The 23364-nt window shown below is 30.2% G+C and overlaps 1 protein-coding gene across 2 annotated transcripts; it reads right to left on the reverse strand.

Annotated features, from left to right (window-relative positions):
- Positions 1-462: 462 nt before the first annotated feature.
- LOC126839266 (putative transcription factor capicua) lies at positions 463-23282 on the reverse strand. 2 transcript variants are annotated; one of them, XM_050574466.1, is made up of 19 exons: positions 22982-23282; positions 18772-19393; positions 17082-17487; positions 16461-16791; positions 12752-12885; positions 12047-12281; positions 11124-11418; positions 10153-10320; positions 9447-9654; positions 8297-9006; positions 8056-8240; positions 6058-6722; positions 5904-5991; positions 5731-5768; positions 5533-5666; positions 5050-5149; positions 3161-3729; positions 1569-1716; positions 463-1203 (listed from the first exon to the last, which is right to left on the reverse strand). In XM_050574466.1, the coding sequence occupies exons 2-19, from the start codon at positions 19381-19383 to the stop codon at positions 1148-1150; spliced, it is 5082 nt and encodes a 1693-aa protein (XP_050430423.1). In that variant the 5' UTR covers positions 19384-19393; positions 22982-23282; the 3' UTR covers positions 463-1147. The 2 variants fall into 2 exon arrangements, with proteins under 2 accessions (XP_050430423.1, XP_050430424.1); XM_050574467.1 differs by having other exon boundaries at positions 12761-12885; positions 22982-23281.
- Positions 23283-23364: the final 82 nt, after the last annotated feature.

The raw sequence follows: 23364 nt of genomic DNA on the forward strand, positions 1-23364 counted from the left end.
TCATTAGCAAAAAATGCATTTAAAAGAAAAATGTGTATAATTTAAACACACACACACACACACTATATATATACACATAATTTAGAATGGTACTTTAAATTTAATTTTGCATCTTTGATCAAATTTCTTCTAAATATATATATATATATGTTTTAAATTTGTTTTGAATAAATGTAAAGTTTTTTTTTTATAATACAAATAAACTACAAAGTGTATAATATAAGAAATTAATACAACTTGAGCATAAAAAAAAAAAAAATGATATACAAATATATATATATATATATATAAATATATTATATTATATTATATTTAAGTATTTATGTTTATTATGATTAAAAGTTAGAATTTTTATTTTAGATATTTTCACAATGCAATAAATAACAAAATAAATCCAATAAGATACCAAAATGATTATTAATATTTTATTTTATAACTTAATATAATAGTTCTTTTATTAAAAAAAAAAGGAGGATGCAACCAATAGTAAACAATATAAGTTAATCATTATTATAATCAAGACCATAGAAGTCGCTGGATAATAAAACATAAATTAGCAAATATTATATCAATGGCACATTATAAGTTTAATAGTAATATTAAGCAACCTACAGTAAGTATAAAAGGTTATTATGTGTGATTTTAAACTATAATAATAATGTACATTTTGAAAGACTCTTGTGGTGATGGATGTGGCTATCGAGTTAAGAGATCGTTCTTATTAATAATAAATAATAATTAAATTTTTTTTTACACAACTATATAAAAAGAAAAGTTGAGGTAAGGGCACATTTGCTCTGATCAATACTATTAAAAAAAAAACAGCTGATATCACCAGATATTGTTGTCAAAACATTAGAGTATTTACTCTTTTATTTATTTTTATATATATTGAGTACAAGTCTATTGACATTTAAATCCTATTATTTACCAAATTGGTAAACCAGAAAAAAAATAGAAACATCTAAGTGTACACGTTACACATAAAGAAAACATGAACTAATCGTTAAAACGATTACACTATGGTATTTTTATACAAAATAAATATTTAACAATTATGAACTCTTAACAAGTCTAAATATTGCAAACTATGTATATAGTCTACAGTTTATAAAAAAGTGTAGTTGAATGTAATCACATATTGATGTTAGCTGGACGTCATTACACTAGGCGGTTGTTGTGAAGGTGGATGTGTTGATGAACCTTAAATGAAAAATACATAATGGTAATTTTTTATAAATTTAAATATGAAGTAACAATTTTTTCCAGTTAAAATACTTATGAATAATTAATTTATCATCAAATAATATTTATTTACAACATTATTTTGACTTTCGATAAGTAACTCACATTTATATTAGTTTAAGCAAAATCAAACCAGGGTTATGTACAGTAATTTTTTTATGAAACAATAGGAGGTTTAGCTAAAAGATTGTTAAGTAAAATCTTTATTATATTAGAGAAATAAAATTTAGATATATCACACATGAATAAGATTAAAAATCTCCCTTACCATTGTTTTTAGTATTTCAAGTAATATAGATTATGATAGAAATTCATTTTCTTACTTGGTGTATTAGATGATGTTTCATTAGGACTGTTTAAAGCACTTGCACTACTCGGTGTTAATGTGTTATGTGCCATTAATTTTTGACGAACTTCTCTTATCTTTAATTGTAACGACGACTTGTTGGGAAATATTTCAGCATGGTTAGCCTGTAAAAGTATAACAACTTATAAATATTTATTTAAAACTTTCAATGTTGAAGTTTCAGAGTTTTCCATAAAATACTCCAACCTTTAAACCTGCCTATTTTTTTTAGTGAAATTAGAATTATACTCAAGCGCAATATAAATTTAATTCCCTAAGACTAGATTTAAAATCAGCATATAGTTGCTTATTTGACACTTGAGCATATTTGCCTATAATGAATATTTCTAGATTTAATAGTATAGTTGTAAGAATAATTATTAAAAATGTTCTATTTTATTATAATTGTATTTGTGAATATGAGCTAAAGAAAATTATGCACAACATGAGAAAAAGTACAGGGTCTGGCAAAAAAACCTCCCTTATTTAGAAATGGTACTGTGGGAGTTGTGGTGGTGGTACAACGGTGGAGGGGGTATCGATCGATAGCTGTATACATGCCATTTTCTTTTGAACTAACCTAAACCAGTTTGCTAGGAACCATGATGTGGGAGAAGTCTGGTTCCAACAAGATGGTGCCACAGGTTACACTTTGCGGCGTTCACTTTTAACTTTCGAGAAAGGCCATAGCTCTTCGTATCATTTCCGGTGTAATGGCAGCCACTGCCTGGGTGATTGCCTTCTTAAGTCCTCAAAGAAAAAAACCGCAAGGGGATAAATCGGGTGACCTTGGCGGCAGGTGATGTCTCCAAGCAAAGAGAGAAGACGTCCAGGAAACAACTGTCTCCAGATTGCTAGGGAGCGCCGCGAAGTGTGACCTGTGGCACCATCTTGTTGGAACCAGACTTTTCCTCATCATGGTTCCTAGCAAACTGGTTTAGGTTAGATCAAAAGAAAATGGCATGTATACAGCTATCGATCGATACCCCCTCCACCGTTGTACCACCACCACAACTCCCACAGTGCCATTTCTAAATAAAGGAAGTTTTTATGCCGGACCATGTATTAAACAAAAATTCTGGTTATAAAATATTGTCCAAAATGTCTAAAATAATTGTAATTTAATCTTATCCTGATACGTAAAATACCTTTTTAAATAATTAACCTACGTAAAATGTTATTTATATTATGTCGTCAGCTAATTTCTTTTAGCCGATTTCAATAAAGGCATATAATTGCATATTTTGACATTTTAAAATGCATATTTATAGTCATCAACATTGAAGTTCTACTCAAAATGCTGAACAGAAATGTACCTATAAAAATTGAATGCAAAGCACGTCAATAGCTCATTGAAATAAAAGTTTTATGACGGCGTATACGCATCAGTAGTGTTGAAGAAAGTGTTAATGTGAAGTAACAAAATGATATTCTATAATATTATTTTTTTTAAAACTAGACTGTATGAGAAGTTGGATTATACTTTAAACAACTTGTTTTCTCTGGCTAGTCTAATAAAATCAAGTAGAAATAGTAGTTTACATTAAAGACTTAAAAATTGTTGGTTACCTGAAATATTGAAGTTGCTTGAGTAGAGGGAAACATGCCTTGCTCTTGGAATAAAGTCATGACTAGTTGTCTTCTTTGTTCTAACATTTTTCTATGTCCTTTTTCAGCTGCTGAGCTATCATTTCGACCACTTGGAGTTTTAGGAGTCCTAGGTGAAGCTGCAACTGTATCTTCCTGATCCAATACCCCTCTGTACGCTTCAGGATTAAAGTCAGGACCGAAAAATGTGTTTCCAACTAGTTTTCCTGATGAGTTAGGAGTTTCCACTTGAGCGTCGCATTCAGCTAATTGTTTTTTGCGGAATGTTTGAGCATTAAAGACATGGGGGCTAGACGGTACTGATATTGCACTTGGTGAATTACATTCATCTGGTTTAAACTGAGGCAATGAAGAAAATTTCATTTCAAAGTTAACTTGTTCTAATACTCGATCCATTCCATCTTCAATATTTTTCTTGAAGAAACTACGTTTTGTCGAAGGTGATTCTGGTATATCTTCGGTTACATCTTCTAGCAGTTCTGAATCTTTATCAGGTAGAGAACTAGGTAATGAATCTTGACTAGAAGACACTAAAAAACAAATGAACAATGTATAAATATACTTTCTACCACATTTAAGTTTTCAGAGAATAGGTACACTCTTCTTTTTTTTAAACTTTTGGTCTAAAAAAGTACATTTGCCATACAGTTTCTAATTTATGGACTAGCTTTATAAAGAAATATTTTTGTAATTAATTAATTAAATACATTTTCTTTTTGGTTTAATTAAATTTAAATTTTATAAGAGCGACCTTATATAAAGAAATAGAACATTTATATGCTAGTATTTTAATTAAAAATTTAATAATATTTTTATTTAGTAAAAATTATTAAGTTAAATAATTGACAATGGCCAAAGCTAAATGCCTCATCTAAAAACGAAATATTAGTTGGTAAATAGCTAAATATGATAGTTAATATTTATCAAAAAGTAAGAATGTGTGATTCAGTAAAAAAAAAAAAAAATAATAATATTATTGGCTAAAAATAGAAACCAACATTTTAGTTCTCATTAAGGGTGTCAACACTTTTTAGTCGTTAATTTAGTATAATAAAAGAGAACAACATGACTAATTTCCTAAAACATAAAAAATACTGTATTTTAAATTATAAAAAGATATATATATATATACTTATGTGGTATTATTGTAGTAATTTGTTTGGTAACTTGATAATTAAAAGCCTTATTATTTAAGTTATATTATTAAAGTTTATACTTTTTACAACTACATAACAAAGATTAAAATATAAAAAAAACTAAATAATTTGTTTTAAAATTATCTATCTATCTAAACTCTTTTCAGAATAAGAACCGGCTTCGGCGGCCGACTTGTGCGCATGGGCGTGGCTTCACTACGAGCAATGGACCTTGAACACTGCCGCCAGTGACAGACAAAATGTAAAATGGGCGGTGCCTGAAGTGCCGCCCGACGAAAACTATCTTATTCTGAATACAGTATATTTAAAAATGAATGTATGTTTGTCTGTTTGTTCTTAATGCATTAGTACACCATTCATCCAATCGCCATGAAACTTTATGAAGTTGTTGAGTACACTCCCGCAAAGGCATAGTACTTTTCGAAAATTCCACCCCTAAGGGTGGCCTCAAACACTAATTTTGTACTTTAAAAACAAAATAATTTTCGTTTTTCGAGCCCAAAATAAACACTTGGTTTATAACCAAGGTAACCACGGTACTCGAGCGAATGGTAGGTGATGATTAAAGGAACAGTCCGATTTTATGTACTACGATTCTGGGGTCGCTTTTTACGATTGGAATTGGAACTGGATCCTAGGACTAGGACTGGATGTATATTTTTGTCATTATTTGAAATCAGATTAAATAATTACCCATAGATTGCCTTCTTTGTAATGGTGCTTTCCCAAGTTGTGCAGGAGTGGGAGCAAGTACAAATGGTTTTTCTTCAACATCATTTTTTATATTATCGTCCTGGAATTTTTTAAAACTTCAATAAATACTTTTTACATCATATTTGTTCATATTGTCAAATAGGCAAAGCATCATGTGAAAAAATGTCTTTATTTTAATTTTAAAACTATTATATTCATTTAACTATTGCTAAGGAATGTTTACTTGAAATTATTTCAATCAGAACTATTTACTAGCCTAAATTTAGAAATTTTAGTTTTTCAATTAAAGAAACGAATGTAGTAAAGTTCAATTGAGTGTTATGTAGCTTTGATGGTGCAGGAAATAATATTACCACTTACAGCGACAGTTATTTTAAAAATCATAAATCTTTCAAGAAAAAAATAGGGTTTTTGTGCAAACTATTAATGACATTAAGCTATAAAATGTATTTTATAGATTACCTTATTATTATCATCTCTAAAATCAAATATGATGGGTGAAATATTATTTTTTAAACTACTGTTTTGTGATTTCTCAAAGGATATTAAATTTTCATCATTATCAGCTCTAATTACAATGTCAGGTTCACGTTTTTCTAAAAAAAAAAAAAAAACATTGATATTTATTAGGTTATTATTACATATAAAATAATTAATTACTTGTGATGTTTGAAATTTTTTCTGAATTTCCAGAATCACTGCAAAATACACAAAAAATAAATAATAATGATAACAATTTTTTCTATGTTTCTCTTTCAAGAATATACTCTAATTTCGGCAAGTTTTAATAATTTTTTTGAACATTACATTACACAATATTTAACTATACTTACGAATGAAAAACCAATGAAGTGTTGTTTGTGCTCACAATAACAGTAGAGGACTGAGTTGGTTTTGCTGGGGGTGTTTGATTTGATTTACCTGATTTACCAAACATTGTATTACAAATAAATATTATTATTTTAAATAAACTATATTATTTATTACCAGTTTGTGTCTGTTGAGGTAAATAAATATTTGACAGTCTATTGGGTATAACATATTGCAGAGTGGCTGAAGTATTTCTATTGTCGTTACTAGTGGGTACTAGCAAATTAGTTACTAATGAAGTTGTTGAATCTCCAGAATTTACAAAAGCTAAAGTTAGTGCTTGCTGTTGACTACCAGACTGACTTTTAGCTGCAGTTTGTATTAAAACAGGACGGCCACCTATTACTTGTCTAACTGAACACGCTGCTGGTTTTTGTTCAGAATCTTTATTTGGAGAAGAAGTATAATGAAATATGTTCTGTTGTGACAAAGGTGTTACAACAATTTTTGAATTTACAGTTGTTGTGTTTGTTGGTTTGTTGTTATTCCACTCAGCAGTAGAAGCAGCCCAAGCATTCGTATTAATCAATTTAGTTTGATTCCAAGTCTCGGTTCCAGATGTCCATGTTGCTTCAGATATATGCATTGGTAATTGATCAGTAGGATTCTTAACTTTTGGTGAGGCTGGCATTAATTTAAAAGCACCACCGGTAGGTTGAAATGGAGAAACGCCTAAAGGATTAATAGGGGAATGATATGGGTACAGAATCGGCGTTGTTGGTTCTCTTGAGTTGATAGTTTTAGACTGATATTTTGAATCTGTTGAACTTGCAGACACCAATCTTTAAGAAACAAGAACACAGGTCTATTATTATATTTATTTTAGTTAAAATAATGAGAATTAACTTTTTATTTTATTTAACATAGGATGTAAGTTATTTTAAGAAATATGGATCATAAAATTGAAATAAATAAATTTATAATATAAATAATATAGTTAGCATTCCTACGATAGAACCCTGAGTTTTATAACTTGACAAGTTATACATAGTTAGGTTATTCTATTCAAAAATACCTTAGTATCTATACTGACACCATTATTCTCCAATACAAATTTCTTTGTATATTTCTTTTTTTATTTTAAATATGTAAATGTTTTCGTTGCGATTCACAAGGTCACTGGAAAAAAGATTGCAAGAAGTACTTAAAAAGCCTACAATAGGTCACAAGCCTAATAAGAATGCATTTATTAACAGAGAATACCTCAAATTAAATGAAGGCAATAAGAATCGGGAGCGTCAAGCTACAAGTGCAGCTATAGAGTTGATATACACAGATTTGTGTGGACTATTGGAAGTTATTTTACTAAGTCTAAGTATTTTTTATTGTTACAGTTACCAGAAATAAAGTTAAAATACTTAGGACAGATAGTGGGCTTGTATTGGTTAAGATGGCATCACACACACCCGTTATTTTCTTCAAAAAACCCGCCTTGCGCTGCGTAATTTTACAAAGACTGTAATCAAAAATAAGAAACCAAATTTTCACATAATATAGACAACAACATTGTCTGTGCTCTACCATGGCTCTTTTTTAAGTTAATGAATAATTAATTAATTAAGAAAAGACTTTTTTTAAAAATGATATAGCATTGGTTGATTAGGTAAAATGAAAAAATACGGATGCTGGAGCACAGATAATTTTGTCATGTATAAAAAAAGTATGCATTTCTCTCCTTAACTATAAAGAAGCCTGAGAAAAATTAATCCGCGCAAAGCAGTTTTGATGGGAAAATAATTGTAATTTAACCTATACAAATGACTGTGATAGACTGAAAAAAAATGGCAATCAACAAAGTATCCTTATTACTGTATTAATAAGTATTAGTGTTGTAATTTGGATTCAAATCTTCGAAGGATTCGAATACCTAATTTTTAAAAATTTGAATATTCGAATATTCCAATAATTATTTGATAGTTGAAAAAAAACTATTTGTAAATTAATTATTATTACTATTTATATATTCGAAGGATTCGAATACTATTATACATTTTTGCTGATTATAATATATTTTTTAAAACATTTGTAACCTAAAATTATTAAGACAAACGCAAAAGAGCAAAATAATAATAATTATTTTTTTTAAATGTGTATTTTAACATGTATTTACATTACCTGGCTTTAATAGGTTTAGGTCGGCATGTCACTTCTCCAGAACTCGAAGATTTCACTGGACTAAACCTCTGTTGAGGAAATATTTTGTTATCTTGTAATGGCTCAGCATCACTTTGAGACTCTGTATCAGAGTCAGTTACCTTTTCTTTACACTTAAGATCAATCTCTGGAGCTTCAGCTACAATCTATAGAAAAAAAAATATGTTATTTAATGTAATTTTGGAGTACAAACTACACATACCATTTGTTCATCCTCAGAATCATTTTTCATTTCTACATCCATTTCTTTTTTGACAGGTGTTTTTTGTTCATCTGACATTTCTAAGGTCACATCGACCATAGGATCATGATCAAGAGATGGATGTTCATCAGTAGATCCTAGTTTAGATCGACCACTTCCGCTTGACTTCCTTCTATCTTTACTACACCACTTCCACTCTGGATGCGCTTTAAAGTGAGCTTCTTTTACTTCAGAAGCTAATTCATGGTATTTTTGTTTTTGATCTGGCTCCAATGCATACCACCATTCACCAAGGATTTTTGATACGGTCCTATTGTCCTGATTGGGATGTCTTTGATGAACCAAGGCACGATGTCTTTTACTAAATATCATAAAAGCATTCATTGGTCTTCGAATACGATCTTTAGCTTTTGTTAGTGGACTTTGCGGTTCTTTTGAATTTTGTAATGCACTCAGAGATTGTGTTCTACGCTTTCCAGCTGCAGTATTCAATGTTTGATCATCAGTATCACAGGGTTCTTGTTCGAACACATCATCATCATCAACATCAGGGGATTCCGCTGGTGGTGGTGTTAGAATAGGCGGAGCTGACAATGGAGGAGTAAGTGATTTAGGCACAGTAGAAATAGTAGTTTGAACTACTTCTTCTGAATTTAAAATCGGAAGTAAAGAATCCCAAGAATATACAGTTAAATTTCCATTATCATTATCTGCAAAATATAATAAAAATAAAAATTATGATATCAGTCAATACTACCCTATTGTGACCTACCAATATTAATAATAGTATAATAAGAGATTAAGGTGCAACCTAATGACTAATATTATCAATAATTAGATTTAAAGCCAAATTTTACGAATACACGCAAATTAAAAGTTAACTTTATAAAAAATCTCCTACGCTGGAAACTGAAATAAAGCCATAATATTTAATTAATAGGAGATGAATTTTTATGATAAAACTACTATAGAGACAATTTTTTACACACAAAAAATTATGTGGCATCCTCTGAAGCGGTAGGGGCTAATAATCTAATGGTAGATTGCACATTAAACTTAAAATTTGTTGATAGGTCGCACTTTTGAGCACAAAGTTAATCCTAATTTAAGACCAAATTTGATCTTTATAAAAAAACTAATATTTAATTACTTGTAAGAGTCGGGCTGGGTTCAGGCGGTTCTTCTTTTCTATCTTCCATAATAGGCAACACAGGTAAAAGTTCAGTAGGGTGAACAATAACTTGTTGAACTACAGAATTTTTGTTTTGATAATCGTGATACTCATTTTGAGGGGCAGCGTAGCTGTGTTTAGTAACAACTGAAGGTGTTGTAATTGAACTTGGAATGTTTTGAACTCTCTATTTTTTATAAAATAACAATTAACAATAATATTTTACGTTATACAGTGGGCTCAAAATATGTTATATTAAAAATATATGTCTGCTTAATATTTTTTACACAATTTTTAAAAACCAAAATCAAATTAAAAATCATTACATTTTTCATCTTTATCATTGGTCACACTGAATACAAGGTGATCCATTTAATATAAAACACACAGATTTTTACTGAAAATTAGTAAGATGGTAGGAAGGATGGGAGTGCAGTCAAAATTGTCAATTATTCTTAATTTAACTATGTTGCTTTTTAGTTTAAAAATTTCAAAAGTTCATAGTTTCATAGTGTTCTAGAAAATTCTAAAAAAGGTAATTTTATAATAGTATACTATATTATACATATACACAAAACATTTTTCATAAAGAAAAATTATAAAATTACAATTATTTTAGAAGATATTGAGTGTCTTACATAAAATAGATCACTGAATAGTACAAAAATATAATACATTAACATACCTGATTATATCCAGAATTGATTACCAAAGGTTGTGAATAAGGTACATTAATTCCCACACCAACGTGCGGATCTTTTTTTATTACAGATTCTTGATACACAATATTTTCATTATCTCTGGAAAATACTTCGCTATTTTCAGTTATACGACTATAGGTGTCATGACCATTCTAAAAAAAAGAGAATTTATGTAATAACTTAAGTACATGACATGATACATAACAACCATTCCTACTAAGTTAGACAAAAAAATATTTATAAATAAGATATTTTATTTTTGTACAACATGTATGTTCAATGATCTCAACAAATGTTTATAAAGATATATACAAATACAAGGAACGAAAAGGGCTTTTCTTAAGATCTAGGAGACATGAAAATAATAAACATTAATAAGGCAATTAATTTAAGAGTAATTGAATAATATTAAGGTTTTTAGTTACATAACTTTTAAAGTTATTTTCTCTGAGCAAAACATTGATAACAAATAACTGTTGTAGTAGTTATTTTCTAGCATATTTACTATAGTACAAACTTTTAGGACTTTTAGATCTGAAAATTAGACCGAGGGTAGATCTAGAATGAAGCTATACTATATACAATTTTCTCAAAATCTGAAGTCAAACTTTTTTTTTATTAAGGTACTTTACCACTTTCAGTTGTAATAATTCATATTCATATGATCAGTGACCTCCCTCGTTCCAATATTCTTTGTCCTCACTATGCCCCAACCTCACTGTACAGCTTTTTTTAAAAATTTGTTTTTAACTCTATTGTTTCATAAAACAAATGTTTTATCATCAATACTCTTTTATTTACTTGAAACTGACACAATTTTGTTATAACTTAATATATTAGAAAATCATTTAGACAAAAGCTGTTTATGTAAATGTTATGTTTTATTTTTGACATAAAGTGGTCCCTACAAAATAAATACATTTTTAAGAGATCTCCGAAAAATAATTATACTTACCAATTCAACCGTAGTTAATGCTTTTTCTAAAATGTGACCATGTTGTTGTGATGACACAACAACACTTGGATGTCTTTCTACCTGCCATAGACCCGAAGGCTGGTTTATTGGTTTATTTGATTGCTGAGGGGATGAAACAACACCTCTCCAACTGGCCTGTGTCTGAGAACTTACCGTGACACTGGTTACTTTTGGTTGGATTGTGTGCGGTGATATACGAATTACACTAGTTTGACTGGATATGGGCAATGAATCTTGTAAACCATGTTGGGTGTTAGGCCTTAACAATTCTGGTCTGAAATAATATTAAATAATTTAAATAATGTCCCTCAAGGTATTACTAATTTATACTATCCAGGAAAATTAAGATTTTCCTATTTTGCTTTTCCATCAAATAATTAAATTATTATAGACTATGAATACATGTTATTTTTTTTGGAATAAATAAAAATATTAAGTAAAAACTAATGTTAACTGTTAATTATATGAAGTTAAAATAAATAAAAAAAACAGCCTATTTAAAAAGTATTTTTCATAAAAAATTAAGATTAAAAAAATATGATTTTCAATTTTTTTTTTTGGTGTTATTTACGTACTCCAAAATATTAATTATTAGTAGTCTATAAACTAACAAATTATTTCCCTTAAAAGAAGGGCATTAAATCATGTACATGTCTCACGGGGCCTTTGGCACAATACAATCAGCTGATTCACCCCATTCCCTCCATTTCTTATCTCCTTCACCATATTGGATCCCTTATCTCATTGAGTGACAAAAGTGTCGCTTCAAATATTTTTCACATACAATAAGACCAGCCATTACAAATATTTATTAAAAAAAAAAACTGAATTTAAATTTTCATAGTAAACATTTTAAGTAGTAAAATTTTGTGAAGTAGTGTAAAGTTTGACAAATGCCATACTTGACAAGTTGTTGTTGCCTATATTGATTAGTAGAAGTATTGTTCATAGTTGGTGGTGTAGCATGTCCATTTCCTGTTGGTGTAGTAGATGGGTAACTCTGGTTTGCTGGTAAAATAATTGGTAGGAACATATTTTGACGAGATCCTACTGTAAGTGGCGACTGTGTATTACTGTTACCCAGTGGACAAGGGGATGAGTATAAAGGAGTTCCTGACCTTGAACTTCCTAAAGAAACTGCAAAAAAAAAGTATATTTAATATATTTTTCTAAACATAAAATTAGGTTTTATATGTAATATTGTTAGTAAGTTGTCAACATAAGTAGCACCAGAACATGTTATAAGTAAAGAAATACAATAATTAAATATTTAAATAAACTGTTAACACGAAAAACCAACAGTCTGTTGTGTGCGCTGTTGATGGTAGCATTGCTTCTGAAATATGTATACGCTACAGAGTATTATTTTTGTGGTTAAGGGTTTATTTAAATATTTCTTTACTATATAATATATATAATATTATTATATAACCACAAGTGTTGCTAAGTTTTTTCAAGAACATGTTATAAGGTTTTAGCTTTGCCTTACGTATTATATATGCTACTCTAAAAAAGGTAAGTAGGGCAAAGTCTTGTACAATAATATTGCTATTGCCCCGCCGGCCTTGACAAATAATCAGACGAGAATGTTAGAACTTAATTATTACGTTGTGTACCAAGCATGTTGGCAGCTTCTGTTTCATCTGGATCAAAACGGCCAGCTAGTCGACGTTCAGAAAAACTTGGGGAAGTTTGAGATTCTCGAGACGTTTCATCTCCATCTATGGCACTTCTATTTCCTCTGAAAATTAAATATTTATTCATAACAAATTTTATGATAAACTGATACTATATATTAACTTTATATACAAAATTTATAAGTCATCATCATGTAGCTAAACGGATCATGAAGGCCTAACGCTGCCATCATGAGATGGTTTTTTGACGAATTCACTATCCGGGACGAGTCGTCGATCCATCTCCGGAGAGAGGAGATAGCGGTTCCTTTTCACCGGACGATTGCTCGCCAAGCAAACGGAGCTCCCGTGACCGAGTGTCAAACCGGCAACAGTGAGCGCTAACACACTGCTGCCTTACCCACTCAGACACTCCTCCTCCTCCAGACAAAATTTATAAGTACAAGACTTAATTAATTTTATGGTAATTAGTTGGTTAACAAGACTACCGGAAAAGAACATATAAGATATAGATAAGTATAAGTATAGAGTAAGTTGATTAGGTCAGTGATTACAAAAAAATTAGGCAGTACATCATTCATATAATTTTGTACATTCAAATACAGTTTATTGAGATGTTAAAATTGTGAAAATATGTACTTAAGTCATACCTAATGAACAGACAGAAATATAAAAATGTTTCTGAAGCTGTTATAAATAATAAAACTATAATTTATCCAACCAAAATTAATCAATTTATTGTACATCCTTGTACAAAATATTCATGTGATTTTTTGATAGTAGTCACAATAACCAATTTAACGCATAATACATGTGATATATAATATGATAATAATATATACAATAATAGTCTAATTAAGGCAATATGCTAGTGAAATCTACCCAAAAACTTAAAATTTCCGCTTTTTATTTGCCTTTGAGTAGATGGGTCTGGACCTTGTATGTGCGTGTTTTTACACTTTCAGAGCATGCTTATACTAACTTTAAAGCTCATTTCCTGCTTATGAGTTTTTTGCATGTTTGACAGTACAAATCTCGAAATAACTTCACTTAAATCAATGGATTTTCACACTCTTGGTCATGTTCTGTTTCAGGTGATATGCTTATCAAATTGTAGAGAGGGTTTTTTGATAGAATCAATAGGGGGTTGGGAGGAGGAGGAAAGCGGAAGGCATAAAACCCATTATGACATTTTATGTCTTTACTTTGGCACACAAAAAGAAAAAAACGACAGTTTTTAGCATTACCAAAAAATCTCACGAAAATATCAGATGATTTATAAGAGAGATAAGAGATATGTCTTTACTTTGGCACACAACCGGTTACCAAAAAACCTAACATTCCTTATATATATCCTTATAAATGGGGTTGGGATGGGGATGGGTTTGGTCCACTTGCTGATCAGTCAATATATTATTATATCCTCCCGTGGACATTAAATGTCTCCCGTAGTTGCGGACTCGTACGCAATATGAAATTCAGTCCATGCTGATTTTATAGAACGGACTGGCCACGTGGTCCACAACTATAGGTTTTGAACGCTTCTTCAAAAGTAGCCCAATTTTAAAAAAATATTTTGCGAAAATATAAAAAACTTGGAAAAAAATATTTATAAAATATAATACTAATTGCAATATTTTATGTTAAGTATAAATTAAAATAAAATAAATTTTATATTATAATATAAATTATACATATTACATTCTAAACAGTTAATAAATATTATATATGAATATTTGATTTAAATACACTTTTAACATTTATAAAATTTAAAATTTTGGTCCAAACATTAAAATATGAAATATTGTATTAACTTTTCATTTCAAATATTTTAATTTAAATTTAACGTAAAAATTTATACAAATGTTATGATTGAGAATTGTTGTATGGATTAGAGTATTGAGTATTGAGTAAGGTCATATTAAATTAAAAAAATAAAGTTTGTGAAGCTACTAAAATTACAAATCTTTAATTAAAGCAATACGCTCTCTACAATTATTTGAGTATATCAATCGCAACAGAATAAGGCCAAGAACGCGAATTCCATTGATTAGAAGTAGATTTATTTCGACTTTTATGAGAGTACCTTTTCCCCCCAAGTTCCTACCACTATATACATATAAACAATTTTTTTTTTAAGAGGAATCAAGAGAAAATAGTTCAAAAGCCTAAGATGAAAAATAAGAAAGTTAGCAATTTCACTACCATATTGCCTTAACCGATTAGAACTTATTTTTTTTAGAAGTGAAAAGACACATATTTTATGGAGAGAGAAGAACATTACATAACTTAGAGTGGACGAAATAAGCTATAAATTGATTATTTTATGTGGAAGAGAGAAAGTGTAAAGTAGATTAAGGATTTTAAATTAATCCCGGGTAAGATCGTAACAACATGGCATAGGTTAATAGTCATGGGAATTTGCTGTAGTGGAAAGAAAGTGCACAAAAATAAAAAGAGCAAAAGAAATTAAAGCTATGGCAAAAAACAGGAGAGAAGATTGGTTAGAGTACAAAAGTTTGAATAAAGGAGCTAAGAGTGTGGTAAGTAAAGCGGAGTTAAAGAGATATGATGAGTATTAAAAGAAGCTAAGAACAAAGAAAAGTAAAAAGAAGTTTTTGAATTGGCTAAGGTAAGAGAAAAACAACCAGTCTAGGGATTTTGAGGAGTAGTATTAGTAGTACGAAGATTTGGGAAAAGATTATAGAAGAAAATTAGAAGTACCAGATATGAATAAGAGATATCAATATCATATGGTTTTTATGCCAGGGAATTAAATGATGTAACCAGTGTTTTGTACGATACAGCTTGTAGAAAAGTAAAGTGAGAAGAAAAATAATCGATGTATGTTTTTTTTGGTTTAGAGAAGGCATGTGATGGAGTGCCGAGAGAGGGCGTTAATGAGAAAAAAGATCTGAAATGTTATATTAGTTTGATTGAGGATATGTATAAAGAAGAGTATCAAAAGTGTGTGCAGGAATAACAGAAGATTTTATTGTTATAGTAGGTGTGAACGAACCAGGGTTCTGCTTTGCGCCCTTACTCATTTTTGTTGTAATGGATAAAGTTTTAAAGGACTACAGGGTGAAATACTTATGGTGCATGATGTTTACAGATGATATAGTTTTGGTTGGAGAAAATCTGGAAGAAGTTAAAACAATAGGCTTGAACAGTGGAGAATAGCACTTGAAGGTAAGAGACTAAGGATTAGTAGAAGTAAAACAGAATATCATGAGACTATTTAGCAAAGGACATATCTCCAAAAAAATAAATTTTCGGTATATTACATTATTTGAAAGAAAAACAAAACTGTGCCTTGGCTGGTAAATTAATGATTATATTTCAGTGTTTTTTCCTTTAAGTGTAAAATTTGGTATTTTGGAGTTAAGCCTACTGCTTAAATAGGTCGACGATATATTAAATACCATTTTGGAGGAAGATGACAAGAGGTTGACGGGACAAGACAATTAATGACAATGAGCGGTGACGTAGTAGGCAAGGTTGTATTTAGGATCTCTTTCACAGAAGAACAGTGACTTTGATGAGGATGTAAACTATAGGGTTAAGTGCGGTTAGATCAAGTAGAGAGAAATGTCAGGTTTAGGAAAAGGGTAGCCGACCCTAAATAGTTGGGATGAAGGCCAAGGAGAAGAAGAATTTAAAATAAAATTTGAATTACCTTGTAAAACTAGTGCTACTTGAAGCACAAGATCTCAAACTACTGCCTTTTAAGCTTAGGTGTCTAGAACAGTATCCTCTTCTTTGAGATTCTTTTGAGCAACCTTCTTTTGAACATAAACGGCGCCATTGTTTTCCATTAAATTTTTTTCTAATTCCACTTGGTGTTGTAACAATATCTCCTTTCTTGTATTTATGAGGAGATGTAATTTGTGATCTTGGTGTAGCTGGAGTTGATCTAGGTGTTGTACTCCCATGATCCAATATACTGCATGTACTACCTCTACTTTGCATACTACTTCTCTTACTACTTCCAGATAATTTTCCAGCATCTAAAAGAGTGAATATATTTATAATTTTCAAACGACTTTTCTTGATTTATAATTTTTGTTTTTTAAAAAGAAAAAATTATCAACAATAAAAGCGCTTGTGCAGGGGAATGAAGAAGGGTGGTGTAACATTTGCTTTGCAGTGTGTGGGAATATCGATTCTGATACATATAATACCAATTTCAATTGCAACTGCACTAAACACTACGTTGATATATTTACAAAAAAAAAAGAAAGTCATTAGTCTAAAAATAAATAAGTGAAAAGAGTATTTCAAGCTAATTAATACAAACCAGCATCAGACATAAATAAAATATCTTCTCGCCGGAGATCATCATCACTTTCACAAAAGTCATCAAAATGGCGGTTATTCAAAGGTTGTAAAGGAGATGTTACTGCTGAATGATAGTAACTGGATGGCTCATTAGTAGTTGGAGGTGTAGGCTCTCTTATTAAAGGTATATGTCCATTTGGTACACCATGCTCAAGTTCATCCCACCAAGGTGGTAAAAGTAAGCGAAGATCTGCTCTTTTTACAATGTATTCCTCATTACTACCAGATACTACACTTACTACAAATCTCACAGGACTAGTAATAATTTTAAGAACAACTCCTTCAATAAATACACGAGGAATTGAATGACCTTCATCTGATTGTGAACCTGTTATTCTTACACAAACTCTTGCTCCAATACTAACCTATAATATAAATAAACAATATACAAATAAACACTATATTACTCAAATAATATTTGTTAAAGGGAACAAAATGTTCCCTTTAACTATTTTTTTTTTTTAATAGCTTATATTTAAAATATTATTACTCAACGAAAACTGATATTTTAATAACAGCAATTTTGTATTATCCTAAGAGGACACTATAGGTTGTTAACAAGTCTGGTTACAAGACTTAGGGTTGAGAAATATTCATTATAAATTAATATTTTAAAAAGTTTCTCATTAAGGCCTGATTCCACCAAAAATTTGAATGGTCTGTTTAACCAGCTAGTTTTGGTGGTTAACGGCTAACCACGATTAAAATCATTGATGAAATCAGGTTTAAGTGTAGTATATCAGCAAATGTAGAATAGGACCAGTATATTATTTTTGTATTTTAGGCGAGAAAACTGATTAACATGAATTTTATTTCTGCAATTCTGTTTTATACAAGTTATAATAATTGTTCAACTAAAATTACCTACAAAAATTATTTAAAAATTAATTAAAAAAAAAAAAAAACATTTAATCTCTTTAAAGGTAACAGATAGATCTAATATAAAATTATAAGTCATAGATATCATAGTTTAAAAATTAATCATCATAAGATAATACTAGAAATAATAATAAATCAGATAGAGCTAATATAAAATCATGTATCATAGAAGTCACAATAATATTTAATGCTATCATCATAAACAATTAGATATTTTACATTAATGGTTAATTAGCACTTTCAACACTGTTTTAAAATAGATATGTCTGAACTTGGGGGGTCAAACCGAAATTTGCATGGACATTTTAATGTCACGTCATTGGTCGTGACACCGGAATAATGTTATAAATGAAGTGAGGTAAGAGGAGAAAAAATTATATCTAAAAAAATTACTATAATTCAGTTTTTTTGTGGAGCGGAAAAACGAGTGATTTATCTTTTTAAATTAAGTTAGACTTTGGCCTGGCCGGATTTTTCAATATCAATTATTTTTTATTTATTTCTTAAAAAGGTCATTCTCAAACCCATAGTTCTTTAAAGTTTTAGTGCTTTTCCATAATATAAATACAAATAATAATATAATCAGGTATATTTAAATTGGATGAATAAATACATCAGTGGTCCATTGATATTAAGTCTATAAACATGTCAGCGGTATTTTAAGTGTCAATAAATAACAGCAACTACTGTAGTCTGTAGGTTACTAATTTAGTAGTTTACAATATTAAATAGTATCACTGTAATTATATAAAAAAAAAAAATTTACTTACTTGGCTTAATGATGGGCTTGCATCACAAATCACATCATATTTACTAGCATTTAAGACATCTTTAAATATAACATATCGCTGACCTTCAACATAGTCAAATTCTATCCATACATCTCCATTTGAAGTAGCTTGTCTAATTAGTCCAGGCAAGTAGACTCCATCTCTTTTAGCCAAAACCCTATGATCAGTCCACTCTTGGAGATCAACAGCCAATCTTGCTGTATCATCATGTCCATTCGTATATGTAGTTTCTTCGTTTTGTTCACAATGATCCTCAACAATCACTGGTACATCAACATAATTCGGCCGGTCAAATCCATCAAGTCTAGAATAGTCAACAGCCATAGATTGGGGGGGTACAACAACAACACTAGCTACACAACTAGTATTGCATTGCTTTTGAACTGGAGGCACTTGATCAGAAGCAGGATCACAGTCTTCAAGTTGAGATAAATCATATTTTCGCTTCTTTGGTAGTTTTTTTACAGCAGACTGATCATTATTATTGTTAACATTAACTGTGATATTGGAACGGCAGTTAATTAAGTCCATGGTGTCGTGAGGCTTCATTAGTGGGTTTATTTCGGTATATGTCTGTCCACAATCTCTCATTGCTCTAAATCTAAGAAATATAAAAATTATTATTATATCAATGTAATGTTATCATTATATTAAATTAAATCTATAAATCATAGTTTTGAATTTATAGACATTAACTAAAGCTATAGAAAGATTGCTATTTGTTGTGTGTTAGCCCGCTAAGATGTAATGTATCCCTGAAACTAGCTTATCAGTTTAAATAAAACAAATTTACTGGATCACTGCGCTATCTAGTTTACTAAATACTAGTTAATAAATAAAATATTTGAAGAAAAAAATAGGAAACTAAGGGATTGTAGAATATTATAACTAAGCCAAATACTATGAACTAATATTTGTAGTAATTAATTACAAATCAGGCTGTATTCCTCATAACTTACAAGTATAATTTCTTTAAGTTAAAAGTTTATATTACTTCAGTTCAGGCATCTGGCTTATAGTAGACGTTGAATAAATAAGTAGTTTTAACAAATTTACTTTCAACATAAGTAACATTCATATTATTCAAAACAAAAATAATTTATATTCAGTTTTCATAGAAATATTATTTGTTCGTTTATTATAGTTTTCATAGGTAAAAGCAAACTGATACATCTTTTTTTTAAACAAGTGTCGTTCTATTTAAATTTGCATAATATAATTTAACTACGATTTGTTATTACAGGTGTTAAATTACTAAATAATATAGACTAGAATCAAAATTGTATTTTATAGAGTAACAAATAGGAAAATAATGTATAAACAATTTTTGAATCATACACCAATATATCTGTAGCTCATAACCAGACAAACATAATTCCCATTATGTCAACTTTACAGGAGTCAGGAGAGCATAAAACTGAAAAGAAGTATCATACATAGTAAGGATACGATTAGGAGCTAGGTTAGAATTTACGATCCAAATAATAATAGCTCAGGTAAATTATAAAAGCAGATTTGTTAATGGAATTCCATTGGTATACTTGTTACTACTTTGTTTTTTAATAAAACCAATTAACTTGATAACATACTTCATACTTTACATAATCTATAGATTTACATTAAAGCAATAAAAAGTGGAAAACCAAAGATTTTAGGAGAAAATAGTGATTTTTATGTAAACACTAGGTGTGCTTGATGTCTAATTTCCAGACCTTAAATTCAAAAACTATTCCCACAAAAGTGAAATAAAAAAAATGTCTATTATAAAGTGTGACTAGCTGAAAGCTAACTAAAATCTCCACTTCTACTAGGGGATAGAGTTAATAATAAAACATTGAATACTTTAGAGACGAGCTGTTGTAATTAATTTTTTTTTAAATCTTATTGACAAAATTTACTTTTTATTAGTTTTTTTTAACATGGATATGTTTTTAGGCTGCATACATACCCACCTGCAATTTAAGACTTTTTATGTCACAAAATGACGTTATTCAACGGCCAATCGGGTGTATGTAGCACAGCATAACCCCGGTTCAATGGGGATTCAACTGGGTATTGCATTTTTATAAGCTGGTTATTTTTTAACATTTTGAACAAAAGTTATCTCTTTTAATACTACCTTAGGAAATAAACAAAAACATATCCATGATTTAATGTTTTTCCGTGTAGTGGAAAACATTTACATTTTTAGTTTTATATACATTATATCATCAAAACAAGGTAGATGGAATCAAGATATGGTAAGATGCGGGGTTTACTTGGGTCGATTTTAGCTGCACGACTAGTCATCGACGAAATCGCCTCACAAGGCCGCACAGCCACACCATTTCCACAGTCGACAAATATTGTATACGACTAGTTCATTTTGTTCATGTTTTTCGCAGTCGACAGTCAGTCAGTCGCGGTCGAGCTCTTTTATAATTTTATATTATTATTTCTATTATTTATAATAAATTAAATACGTGTGTGAAAATGTCAGTTACCGGTGCGCCGATGTTAAGCAGAACACATTTTCTACGTGCTGGTGTCGAAATAGTTCGATACTTAATTATTCAATAATTACTTGCAGAACTAAAGAAGAAGGAAAAGAAGAAACGTAAAATTTGGGTATGTCAATGGATTTCTCAGTGTAAAATATTGGGACATCGGATACTTTATTGCTGGAATTGGCTTTGGAAGATCCTGACTATTTTAAGCAACATTTAAGAATGTCTACTGATCAGTTTGAGACCTTACTGAATAAAATTACCCCACTTATCCAAAAACGTGATACCAATATGCGTGAAGCACTTAAAAAACGACACAATAAAAAATTTCCTACCACAAGGTGTGAGCGATTGTTTGCGACTAAACACGCTGTCATATTTTCACCGTCGATTTTGGTCACCCTCCGCCATGCGACCTTCGCCGAATGACACAAAAGTCGAAAGACGGTCAATTTTGACTATTGCGATTTAAGTCACCTGTGGCTTTGTCGAATTGCTATTTAAACGGTCCCGTGTAAACCCCGCATAAGAGAGAATTGGGTTAATATAAAAGTATCCTCTCTCTCACTCTCTACCATCTTTATTGTCAACATATTTTCTTATCTTCTCCATACACCTCTATGTCTTAATTATCCACACAACAACCAAGAAGTTTAGATTTGATTTAGTATTCTTTGATTTTTAACTTCTTTTTAGGAGCTATACACAAATTATTGAGTCAAACCACAAACTAAAATATTAGTATATTTTTGGTCGTTTCCTGTACTTAGTTGGTTTTGACTTCCTTTTGGATGTTATAGCAGGGCTAAGGCAGATGATTATGCCCTCCTCTTCACTACACTGACCCTATTCCAAATGACTAACTAAATGTGTACCACTGCAAATCTAAAAACTAAAATAGTTATAAAATCCTTGAGGGATTCTCAGTTTTCTATTCCCCAGTGCTATCTACCACAAAGGTAGATGTATATCTATGTACATACAATATTTTCAATAAGCTATAATCAAGTTCTTGTAAGTATATGTTATATACATACAAATTGTTATTTTGGGCTTTGCTGAATTGTAAAAAAAAATTATTAGCTTTATTAGAAACTAAAAAAAAATACATATTATAAAAACATTGTCAATGATTTAATATTTAACGATTTTTAATTTTTATGATATAAAGACTTAATTAGTAACATTTTTTTTGTTTATAGTACCTGAGTAAAATTAAACAATTTTGGTTTGTTATTTTTTCCGTAGATTAGCTTATAATTCGGGATACACGATACAAGCATAACATTAAATTTAATTACTCAATATAACCATTCACCTATCCATAGGATATCGGAGATAACGTACAATTATGGGATTTTTAATTTGTAACAACAATACAGTTGAAAATAAAATTAATTAGTTGTAAGAATTGGTACGGGACGCAGGATAAAATCGGATATCGATCTGATACCGCGGTGGCTTACGCTTACCTCGATGGAGTTATGAAAATTCCCTCGTTATCATACGCCACTAGCGCAACAGATGATTAGGTATAATTGGATAGGGAACAAAGGATGAATGAAACGAACACTACACATACACGCACACAATCACACTTTGATTATTTGACGAGCACACAAATGACAATCTAAATGTGATATAATATCAAGAGGTAAACAGAAAACAGACGCAAGATAATGATATTCTGTAGTAATAATTACCCGTGATGTGCAGTGGCAAAACAGCGAGCAATCTATCGGACGTAATGGTCAGGCATAACGACGAGTGATCCGTCGCCTACGGACAAGTCTGTATGGCAGTCGCATAACAACATACCGATCTAGTGTAGGAACACTGTTGACGAGTAGAACTTAAATGATGAATTTTTACATTTTCACGACGAAATGATAAAACGGCGTATAAAATAAAAATAACGACAAAAACAAACGACGTACGCTCACGATGGGTAATCCGTACGGTCTCGGAGGTAGTGTTGGCGAGCAGCAGCGGAGGCGCGCTGTTGTTTCACAATTGATTGGAAAAGGTGCGTAAAGGACGGGTATACTCAATACTGTCGAGTGGACCTGCCATCTCGCTTGCACCC

The sequence above is a fragment of the Adelges cooleyi genome, unplaced genomic scaffold (genome assembly GCF_023614345.1).
Source record: "Adelges cooleyi isolate 19-005CV unplaced genomic scaffold, UGA_ACOO_1.1 ACOO_flye_CR_arks_rails_tigmint_CR_PRNA_30, whole genome shotgun sequence".
In the NCBI taxonomy this organism is placed as follows: Eukaryota; Metazoa; Arthropoda; class Insecta; order Hemiptera; family Adelgidae; genus Adelges; species Adelges cooleyi.

Excerpts from the sequence above, each read along its gene's own strand:
- LOC126839266 (XM_050574466.1), bottom strand. The coding sequence starts at position 19,383 with ATGAGAGATTGTGGACAGACATATACCGAAATAAACCCACTAATGAAG. Across the intron at positions 8,241-8,296 it reads ATTCTGAGGATGAACAAATG|ATTGTAGCTGAAGCTCCAGA; the intron begins GTATGTGTAGTT and ends TTTTTTCTATAG. Across the intron at positions 5,769-5,903 it reads ACTTCATTGGTTTTTCATTC|TGATTCTGGAAATTCAGAAA; the intron begins GTAAGTATAGTT and ends TGTATTTTGCAG.